The sequence below is a fragment of the Hemibagrus wyckioides genome, linkage group LG19 (assembly GCF_019097595.1).
Source record: "Hemibagrus wyckioides isolate EC202008001 linkage group LG19, SWU_Hwy_1.0, whole genome shotgun sequence".
NCBI lineage: Eukaryota > Metazoa > Chordata > Actinopteri > Siluriformes > Bagridae > Hemibagrus > Hemibagrus wyckioides.
The window spans coordinates 10467501-10482131 of NC_080728.1; the positions used below are offsets into that span (position 1 = coordinate 10467501).

The 14631-nt window shown below is 38.9% G+C and overlaps 1 protein-coding gene across 1 annotated transcript in view; it reads right to left on the bottom strand.

The window, feature by feature from the left end:
* LOC131370152 (xylosyl- and glucuronyltransferase LARGE1) overlaps nt 1-14018 on the bottom strand; it is a 62583-nt gene extending 48565 nt beyond the window's left edge. The window contains exons 1-2 of the mRNA XM_058417274.1: nt 13823-14018; nt 8955-9146 (exon numbers count right to left, since the gene is read on the bottom strand). Of these exons, the coding sequence (XP_058273257.1) occupies nt 8955-9060 (106 nt within the window). The 5' untranslated portion in view covers nt 9061-9146; nt 13823-14018. The remainder of the gene's footprint in view (nt 1-8954; nt 9147-13822) is intronic.
* Nucleotides 14019-14631: the final 613 nt, after the last annotated feature.

Consider the following 14631-nt stretch of genomic DNA (forward strand, 5'->3'; position numbering starts at 1 on the left):
CACAATGCATTATAAAAATGTACACAAAATAATTGACTGGCTCAAGACAAACTAATTGCTTTTTACTGCTTAATTTCTACTCGAAAACACTTGAAAAAAGTCCTTAGGTATTTCACACTGATGTAAAGGACATTTTTAGTCAGTGATATTTTGAAAGGCCTCCCTTGGGCATGTGATTGCGAGTTGCCCAGCAGTCGATGAGCAGCGTGACAGACACAGCAGTGAATATCTAAGAGAACGTGCAGCATTAATGAGATCAGCCGCGGAGCCAAGAGTCAGCTATTAGCATACGATACTGCTGCAACACATTTGAACAGTCAGATCCATTGAATCAGCCAAGGTCCTACTGTGTCAATTTGCAATATCCAATCAATCACTCCAACACCTTCACTTTCTCTCTAGTCCATGATACAAACAAACATAATGGTAGGACATCGCTATGGAAACAGCAAAACAGAGTGCAATCTAAAATGAAAGAAGCAGACAGTCAGCCTTGATTTGCCTCTGGCCAGAAGAGTAAATATTCATGAGGTGAATGCAAATATGATAGGAGAGGCCTCTGGTGTCACAGCTTTGACAAACAGGTCAAAGTTTTTTTTTTTCCTGTGCACGCGGAGAAACTGGAATTAATCTTGGTACTGTACGCTGGAGGCGGAAACCAGAGTTTTAAAAAAAATTAAATAGCGAAAAATTCTAACCTTCAAGAACATCAAAGCGCACTCGAACCCTGGAGTATATACACCCACATCACTTTTCCTTCTTTTATCTGTTGATATGATCAATAGCTACATTTGCAAACAACTTAACCAGCCATCAACAACACATCTGATAAGTGAGTTGGAAAAAAACTCACATAAGTTGGAGTAAAGAAAATTGAGATCAATCCGAATAAAGTGTGTTTGTTAAATAGAAGAATAATCACAATGAAGAACCTTTTAATTCAGATTGCTTTCTCAGCTGGAATCTTTGCATACACTGGGCACAATGAGCAACACTACAGTGCAGGAGACTGTGGGGAAACGGTTCATGCTGCAAATATTCCAATATTTAAAACTACTTTTTATTGTGACTGGATAGACTAGTGAGCGTAGCACATACTCAAAACATGCTGATGTTTAATTGTTAATACTCCGATCAGGCATAACATTATGAGCAGTGAGAGGTGAAGTGAATAACACTGATATTCTCCTCATCATGGCTCCTGTTAGTGGGTGGGATATATTAGGCAGCAAGTGAACATTTTGTCCTCAAGGTTGATGTGTTAGAAGCAGGAAAAATGGGCAAGTGTAAGGATTTGAGTGAGTTTGACAAGGACCAATTTGTGATGGCTAGACGACTGGATCAGAGCATCTCCAAAACTGCAGCTCTTGTGGGGTGTTCCCGGTCTGCAGTAGTCAGTATTTATCAAAAGTGGAAGGAACAGTGCTGAACCAGCGACAGGGTCATGGGCAGCCAAGGCTCATTGATGCACGTGGGGAGCGAAGGCTGGCCGATCCAACAGAAGAGCTACTGTTGCTCAAACTGCTGAAGAAGTTAATGCCGGTTCTGATAGAAAGGTATCAGAATACACAGTGCATGACAGGTCAGGGCTGTTTTGGCAGCAAAAGGGGGACCAAGACAATATTAGACAGGTGGTCATAATGTTATGCCTGATCAGTGTATACACCCACTTTATGAGGAACACCATACCACATTTATGCAGCCTACTGATCATGCAATCATGTGGCTGAGTGTAAAATATAAAATGTAAATGTAAAAAAAGCTATGAAGATTCAGATCAAGAGCTTCAGATAATGATCAGACATCACAATGTGGAAAATGTAATCTGTAAACTGATGATCTTTGCACAACCATCTTAAAGGTTTATACTGTATGATGTTAAAAACAAAGACACAGAAAAAAAACATCCTGTAAGCAGCAGTTCTGGTTTATCAGAAAATCAGAGGAGAACCAGACTGAACAGATAACATGTTGAACCTTGAGGCAGATGGACAGAAGAGCACCTCATTAAGAGCAGAACACCTCACTGGGCAGTTCCTTCAAGATTTCACAATTTTGGAATCACAGAAAATACTACAAAATCAAGCCAAATCCACAATATTCTAATGAGTTTGCGACTGTTCCCAATTATTTACATTTTCCGCAGATTTGAGCCAAAAGAATGCAAATTCAGCCAAAGCCCTCATTAATCCACGTGTCCAACATGACTATAGCTTATATATGAAATGATTATATTACAAAAAAGGGGAAAAATGCAGCAAAATCAAGAATTTTTGGCCACAACAATCACAAAAAAACTCCTATCAACCAAGAAGAGGAATCCGATCCTACATAAGGCTCAGGCTCAGCAAAACTGGACAGCTGAAGATTGACCATGTGGTCAGCTGGTGAAAACTCATTCTTGTAACATTTGTACTGCAACTGAATACTTAATAGCTGTGTATGTATTCTGTTATCTGCCAAACATTTAAATATAAATGTTCTGCCTTCCCTTGCCATTTAAGAGCTCTTTTGGGTCTCTGGCAACTGCTGTAACTAGAAAAACTAGGTATTTGTTTAAACCTCTCTGTAACACGTCAGTATTTCCAGTGGTAGATGTACCATTACAGTACTTTGCCACTGACAAGTCAGATGCTTTTTTCAGATGATTTATGATGTGAACAAAAATAGTTGTGGTGGCAAGCATATAAACACATATAATCAGTGTCAACCCTCAATTCTCTGGTTATGCTAGTACTAAAATATGCTAATCACAGTAGCTGTGCAAGCAAGCATTGTCTGTCGAAATCTTTACAAAAGGATTCACAGTAAAACTGTAACATACGAAAGCATACATGTAAAAGAAATCTAAATATTCTGTTACTGAATATATCTGTATCGAGCTATACACTGTTCAGCAATAACATTATGACCACCTGTCTAATATTGTGTTAATGTGTGCCAAAACAGCCCTGATTCTTCGAAGCATGGACTCCACTAGATCCCTGAAGGTGTGCTACGGTATCTGGCACCATGATGTTAGCAGCAGATCCTTTAAGTCCTGTAAGTTGCAAGGTGGCTCCATGGATCGAACTTGTTTGTCCAGCACATCCCACAGATGCTTGATTGGATTGAGATCTAGGGAATTTGGAGGCCAAGTCAACACTTCAGACTCGTTGTGCTCAACAAACCATTCCTGAACAATTTTATTTTAATTAAGGATTACCAGGTTCACCACTGTTCCTTCCTTGGACCACTTTTGATAGATACTGACCACTGCAGACCGGGAACACCCCACAAGAGCTGCGGTTTTGGAGATGCTCTGATCCAGTCGTCTAGCCATCACAATCTGGCCCTTGTCAAACTCGCTCAAATCCTTACACTTGCCCATTTTTCCTGCTTCCAACACATCAACTTTGAGGACAAAATGTTCACTTGCTGCCTAATATATCCCACCCACTAACAGGTGCCATGATGAGATAATCAGTGCTACTGACTTCACCTCTCAGTGCTCATAATGTTATGGCTGATCGGTGTATGTTATAACACTGAAACAACCCCAGTGTGTTCAGCTAAACTACTTTTCGCTTAGCTCGCTAACTAACATAAATCATACTCTTGAGAAAGGGGAGTGCGAGGAGCCTCAGGGGTCTGTGAAGTTTTTAATGAATGGGTCTGCAATTAGCAAAAAAATAAATAAAATGGTAGTGCTGGAATTCACATCCAATCATTATCAAAGTTGTATTTCTTATTGATCACTTGAATTTAAATGATTATTCCATTAGCCTTACATCAAGTAGGCTTATAAACAATGCTAACTGTGGAATTTTCTAATAAACAGCCAAAATATTAATGTATGCATTTGAATAATGACTCTAATATCTGAACAGTTCATAAAATAAATCTGCACTGTGGGTTCCATCAGTTTCATTTACAGCTAAAAGGGTCCCGGGCTGCAAAAAGTCTCCTGTTCTAAATCCCATTATTCTCCAGAACATTCTGTAAATCATAAATCATCATTAATGATTTGTTTAGCTTCAAATGAACAAATGTTTCAATCCACTGTAACACTTTAAACTGTTCAAATAAATCATTTATCAAAAACTGTCAAGGTAAATGCTCTTAAACCTTTTAAAAAATGTGTTAAACCATCTCAGATAAGTAAGTTAAATTGTGCAACGTTTCTTGGTGACAGAGCATAGCATTTTTAGCATAGAATTACATAACTGGTGTTTAATTGGTAGCATCCAGATAAGGTTTTTTACTTAAAATAATTTTTTATTCCAAATTTTAAAGTTACTTCTACATTTAAAACTGAAGGAAAATGAACATTTACATTCATGGCATTTGGCAGTCTTCCTTATCCAGAGTGACTTACAGATGTGTTTCAAAATCTCAGTACAAACATCCTGATGATATTTCACAAGGCCACAGACTAGGAATACTATCAATCTAAAGAAACCAAATACTATGAAACGCACAAAGACAACCAAAGATTTTTGTAAATAAAGTGCTAATTTATGTACTTTATGAAGAGGTAGATATTCATGAAAATACAGAACAAAATGAGAGAACTTAATTGTCTTCTTCTCATAATCTTCAGGAAATACAGGTGAAGCAATTTCCTGTTGAACATAGGGGTTATATGTTTGGAATATTCCAGATATTTCAGTCAGGAGCCTAAAATGAATGACTGATGAAAAAGAATGTTTTGATCATTAGAGATTAAAAAGATTTACACATGTGAAAGCAGGAATATGAGATTTGAAGTATTTTAATGATCAAGGTAAAGAGAAATGCTGTTTTTTCAATGCTATAGAAGGTTTTCAGGCTATTTGTCTGAAACACACACATAGGCTGTCGTGTTGGACATAATAATCATACCCCAATCATGAAATCAAGCTACAGCCACATTATTATCCTAATAACGGTGCTAAGTGTCAGCTCATGAACATGCATCTACCCGAATCCACTTTCAACACCTATTCTCCTGATCAGGCAAATATCCGCACAACAGCTTTCCACTTTACTGAGTCTGTAATCTTGATCTGGGTACATTTCAACTTTTTAATCATTTTAAAGCTAAATCATTTCCTCTAAATTATTTTCTAATGATATGACTCACTTTCTAAGTGCTAAACAGATACTATTACCTGAAAAGACATACGAAACAGTCACCTCATATAACCACAAATTGGAACAGGGTGGAAAATGAAAAGGAAAAGGTTCGAGGTCTGACCAGGGAGAAATATATCTAACCCAATTACACTAGCATGTGGTGAGACCAACTGTAATTTGCTCTTAGAACAAAAAAGAAAAAATGGCTTGATGGTGCCTTGGAAGTACTAGGATACAAAAAGCAGGAACTGTTATTTAGTGGCTAAGGCTCTGGCTAGGGTTGGCAAACAGTATGACTAGTGGGGGCTAGGGGCCTGACCTGAGGAGGCTATGGGTCAGACTAGTGCTGGCTAATTAAGTGCTTGACCAGTGGGGGCTTAGGGTCAGACTAGAGAAGGCTCAGTATTAGACTAGAGAGGGATAAGCGTCGGACTTGTGGGTGCTAAGGATCGGACCAGTGGGGATTAAGGGTCAGACTAGTGGGGGCTAAGGGTCAGACTAGTGGTGGCTTAGGGTCAGAATAGAGGGGGCTAGGGGTCGGACTAGTGAAGGCTAAGGGTCAGACTAGTGGGGGCTAAGGGTCGGACTATAGGGGGCTACGGGTCAGACTAGTGAGGGCTAAGGGTCGGACTATAGGGTGCTAAGGGTCAGACTATAGGGGGCTAAGGGTCAGACTAGTGAGGGATAAGGGTCAGACTATAGGGGGTTAAGGGTCAAACTAGTAGGGGCTAAGTGTCGGACTATAGGGGCCTACGGGTCGGATTAGTGGAGCTAAGGGCCCAACCAGTGGGGTGTTTAGGCTTAGCCTTATGGTGGCTTTGTGGTTGAGGCATTGGACAGCTACAAGTTCAAATCCCCTCACCACCAAGCGGCCAAAGTTGTGCCCTTGAGCAAGGTCCTTAATGAGTTACCAAAGTGTATAAAATATAAAATGCAAATTCTTCACTATTGCTCTGCATTCCTATCAGTTTTAAAATCTTTCTGATAAAAAAAGCCATTTCATGTATGAGACAGATAAAGGTCCTGAAAAAATAAACCAAAGTTTCTATATAGAAAATAAAGTGGTCATTTGCATTGTACTTCCTGCAGTGCAAATGCAGATACACTACATTTGTCTTACTTGACGTCAATTGAATAAACCCCTCAGTGTCAGGGCAAGTCCTTTACACCTGAACACATGTTTCTTTTGCTATTTGCATGCCTTAGGCTGCAGATGCTAGAGGCCATCTGTAAACACTGGGAAGGACCTATCAGTCTGGCTCTCTACCTGTCTGATGCTGAGGCACAGCAATTCCTGCGCTATGCCCAGGGTTCTGAGGTGCTCATGAGCAGAAGCAATGTGGGATACCATATCGTCTACAAAGAGGGCCAGTTCTACCCCGTCAACCTGCTGCGCAATGTTGCCATGAACACACCCTACATGTTCCTGTCTGACATTGACCTCCTGCCCATGTACGGACTCTACGAATACCTCAGGTAAGAGTTCTTAATACCGTTTCTATATATAAAATAAAGCGCTCATTTGCAATGTACTTCCTGCAGTGCAAATGCAGATGCGTGTGTTGGAGTGGCATAGGAATACACTACATTTGTCTTACTTGACATCAATTAACTTTACAAAGCTGCAGTCGAGAGTCATTGAGAATGCATTTACACTACACTGAACAATTAGAGCATTTCCAATGTGCTTCAGAGAGAATAGGTGATAGTTTTAGCATCACATGAAATATTTAATAAATCACCTAGACAGTATGACAAGAACAATTTATGAAATGCTGAAAGTTATGTCACATTGTGCAATCAAATATTTATTCCTTGCTCTGGGTTTACTCCTTCATCAACATGTATTTTGAAGAGAACAATAATGCTGTGATATAAAAATCCTTCAACAATCAATATTTCCATGTCTGCATCTGCCAGTGCTGACTGTGGCTCCACTAGTTATTACATGTAAGCAAAAAATGTGAGCGGTGATCAAATTCAAAAAAGCTCACAGACTTAAAAAAAAAAAAAAAAAAAAAAAAAAAAAGAAAAGAAAGAAAGATGTAAGCATCTCTGGAATTTGGCTTAAGTTTTAAAAAAGTAGTCATGAAATATTATGAGCCAGACATAAAGTTGTTCCAGATCATGGAGTAATAAATGCAGCATTATATTGATGATATGCATCAGCTTAGTCCAAATCCCAATTCTCATTATCTTCAAGTGTTCATAAACTTTTTTAGCCACGGACACTAAACTTTTCCACTGTAACAGTATATAGTTTAGAACACCTTGTAAGATGTTCCAAATGGCGTTTTTGGTTTGGGTGTGACTGTAAATATTAATCACATAATAATTAGAGAGATGGAATTTATTTATTTATTTATTTACTTTCTTTCTGTCTGTCTTTTTTTTTTTTTTTTTTACTTTATACGGTCATAAAATTACTGCAGGTCTTACATAATAATGCTATTAGAAAACTGGTGATAAAAGGAAAAACTGGAGCGAATCAATAGAAAGTCATTCTGACTGATCAGCTTTAGTATATGATGAAACATTTCCTGTCCTGACCATTCTAAAGTGACCCCACCCTCCGGCATCGGGACATAAGAACTCACAGAATGATTTAATGAGTGACAAAATGTTGTAAGTTCTATACAATGGCTTTCACAATCGATGGATCTCGAACGTATTGAAGACCTATGGGAGATTTTTGATTAGCATGTTAGACAGTGCTCTCTAACTCCAACTGAGGGAAATATTTTTGGAAGAATGGTGTTCATTCCTCTAGCACAGTTCCAGAGACTGTAGAATATCTGCCAAGGCTCATTCTGGCAGCTCAGAGCGTCTTAACACCTAACCAAGAAACCTTATATATTGATTTTTCCTTTAAATTGTCACAGTTTACTGTCCAAAAATACTTAAAACTCCAAAACCAAAAGCCCCACATAGATGAAAATCAGTTTACAAGTTGTGGCCATTACATAAAGCACTATTTAAGATGTTCAAGTTCACTGAGCCAAAATCAGAAGCTTAATAAATAATTCACATAACTAATAATGTGGTGGCAGGGAAATTTCTCTTTGGGCCACAAAGTCATTAAAACCTACTGGACTAAATCATTTGGAGGAAGTAATCAATTTCAACCAGGGTACAGTGACTCAATTCATCATAGTGAGAAAATAAACAGCCGAAAATGAGTCTGTGATGAACTTTGATGCCATTTTCCAATGAGGTGAAAGAGAGGGCGGATACATCTATGCTTCAAGGAGTGCAGAAGAGTTTGTGCACGAGTAAAAATCACTTAGACAACTGAGGCGACTGCAGTGATATGATTAACATGATTATTGGTTCTGTATCAAGTGTTTATTTCAACCAATCTGACAAGGGCACATTTTGACATTTTGCAGTTTGTCATATTAATGCATTACGCAGAAACAACAACAACAAAAAAAAAACATCCTGGCTTTTCTATGCTTGAGTCCCTTTCTGCAGTTTAAGCTATTATTATTGTTGTAGTATTCTAAAACGCTTTGGTCCTGTTTATTTTTCATACAAAAGGAAGATGATTTTCTCATTATCGGTGTGGGCCAGAAAATTAATGCCTCAAAATGATGCTTCCTTTTTTTTTTTAGCCACCTTTTATTGACAGCACTGTGAATGAGTCAATACTGCTCTACTTTAATCTAGCAGCAGGTAAAAGCCAATTATATCCCTTGCTAATGGCTTGTGGATCAAATGACACAATATCCAAATTTTCTAGAAGAAATGTAACTCAAAATTAATTTGGAATTAATAAAGGTGAATAGAAATCATTTCTGCTGCTTTGAATACTGCTCTGCTGAGAACTGGTATTAGTGTTAATATAGATTTCCTACCTGTGACGTTTGCAGCAGACAGATATAGCCAGGTGAGTGCTGGAATAAAAAGCAAGGCGATGGATGCAGCCAGGAACTTCCTGCGCCCACGACACATACCCAGCATCCTCTGAAGCCAGAGAGGGGGCGTTCAGGAGGCTGAGAGACCTCTGTGTAGGCAGTGGACGTTCACCAGGTAGTGCATGGCACTGTCTAAAAAGAAATAGAGGGTTAATGAAGGTTGAACTGCAAAGAAAAAGCTTTACTGTCGGTGTAGAACGGGACACTGAAGGATTAAGGAGGCAAAAGCACAGGCAAAGTGTTTTATGTGAATTATTCCATTTTTTCTGCACTGTAATGTTCATCACAATCATCATTCATTGTTTTAAGTCTGATGTTGCCACAGTAACCACAGTCTCCAACAGGTATTTGTAAGCTTCTTAATTTCTTCATTTGTCGTATATGTAAAAAAAAAAAAAAAAAGAAAAAGCTGTACACCTTATACTAATCTTCTCCCTGTTTGTTATCACTTCATTTGACTGGTGAGGACCGACACTGAGGGCACAATTGCAGGCAGCACAAAAGGAAAAGGAATGAATTGGGGCTTGACTCGGCTGTTCCACATAACTGCGAGATGAGTCTTTCAATGTGAATAAGTGATCCATATTACTGTCAGAGTAAAATATCCTGGCCTGGCTTAACTGCAGGTGAAGGGGCCTTACAAGCACAATCCGTCCTCTGTGTTGTGCTCCAGTTTTGAAGGGTAAATAAAGCCAAGGCCATTGAAAAGATGAAAGAGAAGGAAAAGAATGAATGGAAGAAAATGAATGGAAGAGAATGAACATGTTTAATTTGGAGGAAAAAAATGTAAGAGCATATAAAAAGAAAAGAGACATGGGCAGATGAATTAATAGAACAATACACAGATTTATATATATATATTTCCAGTAGTGTAGTTGTCATCTGATTGTTTTGATTCTACAAGAAACAAAGCCGTCATAACGCTCTACTTCTCTCACGGAAGAAAAGAAGCCGTCGTGTTTACAACTGAGACAATGAGTGCTTATGAGGTTCAGCTAAATGCTGGATTTTCCACATGATGTGAAGTTCACGGTACAGACTCATTAATTTGTATGATTCTTAAATCAAACAGTCTATGGTTGAACACCTGTCTGACTTTTTCATGCCTCTATACAGGATGCTGAACAAACTGTGGTTGCTTTACGTCAGCCAGACGCCAATAAAAGCTGCTGTGGAATCCAGACCTTCTCCTGTCAGTCTGAAGGTCTGGCTATGCAAGTCTATGATTTACAAGTAGAGAGCTAAGACCGTTCAGGCAGCGATATATTGGCAGTACACTAGAGTTTTAGTTGATGTTTTTCGAATGATCGTCATTGTTTCAAATATATATGATCGCAATATTCAGAGTATCATTAAAGCTCATATATAATAGAGAAAACAGTATACTTTTTGGAGGATTTTTCAAAAAATATTAAAAAAAAAAAAAAAAAAAAAACATTATTAGAAAAAAAAAAAAAAGAATAATAAATATCAGTGTGTTATTTGGTGAACTAAGTATCATGCTTTATTATAAAGTTCTTTTAATTTCTATAAAATTAAGTCAATGCATTCATATTAGATAGTGTGAAGACCTATCGCTATGGCAACATCACCAGTCCTTATTTTCCCTGAAAAGTCTCACAGCTTGCCAAACTGAAACAGTGTCAGACGAAGTGAGAAACTGTAACCGTCTCTGTCCCTCTCTCACTACGCCGCTCTCCCCTAATAAAATACATGACCGACAGATCTATATAAGTATACCGTTCCTTGAAATCACTGTTATGGATAAAACACACCGGTGTAGGAGGTGAGAGACAATCTCACGCTGTAGCCAAAGCAATGCTGAGCAACTGAGACTTTTACACGTTCTCCAGTTCAGACTTAAAGCTGATTTATACTTCTTCATAGACCTACATACGCGTATCTGCATCCTGGCACAGAGAGGAGGGTTATGGATAAACAAAAACCTGAAGAATTTATTGTGTGACTCTGCAGTGCTGTGTGCCAAATAAAAGCGGTTTGGTTAAGCAGAATTCAGCAGTTATGTTGGGGACAAAGCTCAAACAAAGACAAACAAGAACTAATGCAAAGGCAAAACGGAGCAGAATATGTCACAAGCAAATCTTCAAAATACTTCAGTGTCGGTTTTCCCAATGTTAAGCCAACTTTGTCCCAGTGTTATCAAAGGAGCAATCCATGCTGATGTAAATGCAAAGTAAGATTTGACCAGTAGAATGGCTGATGCTGGTCCAACATCTTTTTGTTTCTATTTAATAAAACATAACTAAAATAATTAGTAGGCAAAAAGGCAACAGACTACAAGTCAATTTAATTACAAATAAATTTCAATCTCCTTAAACAGACCAAGAGAAAATCTGAGAAAACACTTCCACTGCTATTCAGCTGATGTGTTGGTTTTATCTCTCTCAAAGGTCAGGGGTCAGTCTATATTTATAGGCTATTGCTGAGCACTATGTAATTAAGTGCCAATTCACCCCAAAATCGATTCACAGTAAAAACATCATGCCTGGATTATTGTTCCATGATTGCAAACTGATAACGTCAAGTGACTTTAACAGGGAAATCAATACATCAGTCTGCTTGTTTATGGCAACATCTCAGATCGTTTAAAGCTGCATTGAGAAAGATAATGGCATCCATAATTTCTGCAGGTCCAAACAATAAAAAAGCACCTTCCTATGTGTGTGTGTGTGTATGTGTGTGCATGTGTGTGTATGCATGGCGATTAGATAATGCATACAGCCTGATATTCTGCACTAAGCACTAAGTTCTGGAAAAATGAGAAGAAGATATAGATGAACAGTCCACAGTATGCTGTGTATTTAGAAAATGGAAGCAAACGTATCTGGGGTTCTACCTTTAGTCTCATCCCACCACCGAGGTGAGTTATGACAGAACAATCATAGTGGAAACAGTAATAAATACTGGATAATCACTACTGCTTGAGCAAGTGTTTGAATTAATTTCGTAATTTAATGTTGTCTGATCTACCTTTTGCTTGACCAGCTCAAACAAAATGAATGATAGAAATTTAATAGCCCTTTATCAATCTATCACTGCAAAGCTGCTTTGTGACAATGTCCACTGTTAAAAGTGCTATACAAATAAAACTAAACTGAACTGAATTTTTACAACATGAGTTGATTAACATTTTCCTTTGTTTCCGTGACGTTAGTCTATTTTTGAGGTACGACCCCATGTTGTGTCACTTCATTTACAACAGCTCATGAGAAAACCTCACAAATGCTTTTCTTTACAAATGAACAGTACGTTTATTGCTTTAACTAGGAAGACAAATTTTGTGTGCTACTAAGATTTACACTGAAACAATTAATAGTGTATCTGCTTTTTTTGGGGTTTTTTTCACCATCCACACATGATGCGCTAGTGTAGAAGTTCAGCAACAAAAATGAACAAATTTTCCCTGTCCAGCTACCTCCACCAACTCCTCAACAACATTAGGTGGCATGGTGGAAGAACAGTTGTTAAGCTCGATTCTTGGTTGTATTAAATGCATGTATTATTAAAATCTGGATGTGACCGCAGAAATACACCGATCAGGCATAACATTATGACCACCTGTCTAATATTGTGTTGGTCCCCCTTTTGCTGCCAAAACACAACAAACTGCGATGCACTCTGGCACCTTTCTATCAGAACCAGCATTAACTTCTTCAGCAATTTGAGCAACAGTAGCTCGTCTGTTGGATCGGATCACACGGGCCAGCCTTCACTCCCCCTGTACATCAATGAGCCTTGGCCGCCCATGGCCTTGTCACCGGTTCACCACTGTTCCTTCCTTGGACCACTTTTGACAGATACTGACCACTGCATACTGGGAACACCCCACAAGAGCTGCAGTCTTGGAGATGCTCTGATCCAGTCGTCTAGCCATCACAATTTGGCCCTGATCAAACTCTCTCAAATCCTTACACTTGCCCATTTTTCCTGCTTCTAACACATCAACTTTGAGGACAAAATGTTCACTTGCTGCCTAATATATCCCACCCACTAACAGGTGCCATGATGAGGAGATCATCAGTGTTATTCACTTCACCTGTCACTGCTCATAATGTTATGCCTGATCAGTGTAAGATGTGACAGTTTAAACATGCATCCTGTCTTTAAAATGAAATAAATAAATCAAGAAATAAAAGCTCACTCTTCCCATTATACTGGTAAGCAAGTGCAAGAGTTATCCTTTTATTCTCAGTTGTCTCTCAGCTTTTAAGGGCAAATACGTAAATAAAGTAGGGGTGCCCCACAGAAAATGTCCAGTTGGGGCCCAGAAAGTTTAAAAGTCCCTGACCTGCAGTAAAGCTTGGTGGGGTTTTTTGGGTTTTTTCTTTAGAAATAGAAACAGATTATATTTGGATGGAATAAATCACGGCACGTCAATGATCTCGCGCTGCAGTTTTTTAACACAGCCGGAAGTGACGTCGGCGAGCGCATAGTCAAAAGCCCATGCTTCACTTGCAGTCAGTGTGTTTTGTTATGGTCGTTTTGACACTTCTAACCTCACATATTACCTTTCCGCGACTTGACAAGTCTTAACTAAGCAATGTGACCCAATAAACGTGCAAACTAACTGAGTGTAATATCACGACAGCAGAGTATGGTTAGCTAGCATAACAAGCTAACCGAATAAATAAAGCCTTTTTTTAAATAGAGAAAAAGCAGGTAGCATGTGCTAACTGATGCTTTTTGCATACATAACTCCTCTGATCAGGGGGAAAAAAACACGTCGAAATGTGCTGCTAAGCTGATACAACTATAAGAGCTATTGTCTACCATAGTGGTTTGCTTACCATTGTAAACAATGCGCTATCTTCGAGTTGGGCATAAAAAAGCAGTCTTGTATAATAGCGCCGCTCATTATCCGCTAGTCGCGCGCGCGCGCACAAAAAAATATCCTCGATTGCGCTAATTTTGCGTTGTACTTCCACAGACCCTTTACTACTAGGCAGATTGCTCCAGTCCTGCTGACTGAACTGTCCAATAGCCACATCCTAAATCCGCATCCCCTTCTCTTCTTTCCCTCCCTCCGGGCCGCTTCCACTAAAACCTGGAAAAAGACTAGGATCCGGCTCTGAACACGTGGACGTCCTTTGTCTCTTTATGCACAGTTGCTGTTTTCTGTGGAAGAGCATTTCCTCCAGGCACAAAAGAAAAAAAAAACTGTTATAGATTATAAGTCAGAATGTTGAGATAATAAATCAAAATTTTTTGACATACTGCTCCTGCTAAAAATGAATAAAAGCATGTTATGCAGATTCTTTCCTTTCTACACTACACCAATCAGGCATAACATTATACCCACCTGTCTAATGTTGTGTTGGTTGCCCATTAATTGCCAAAACAGTCCTGACCCATCATACACTGTGTATTCTGACACCTTTCTATCAGAACCAGCATTAACGTCTTCAGCAATTTGATCAACAGTAGTTCATCTGTTGGATCAGATCAGACGGGCCAGCTATCGCTCCCCCATGTGCATCAGTGAGCCTTGGCCGCCCATGACCCTGTCACCGGTTCACCACTTTTGACAGATACTGACCATTGCAGACCGGGAACACCCCACAAGAGCTGCAGTTTTGGAGATGCTCTGATCCAGTCG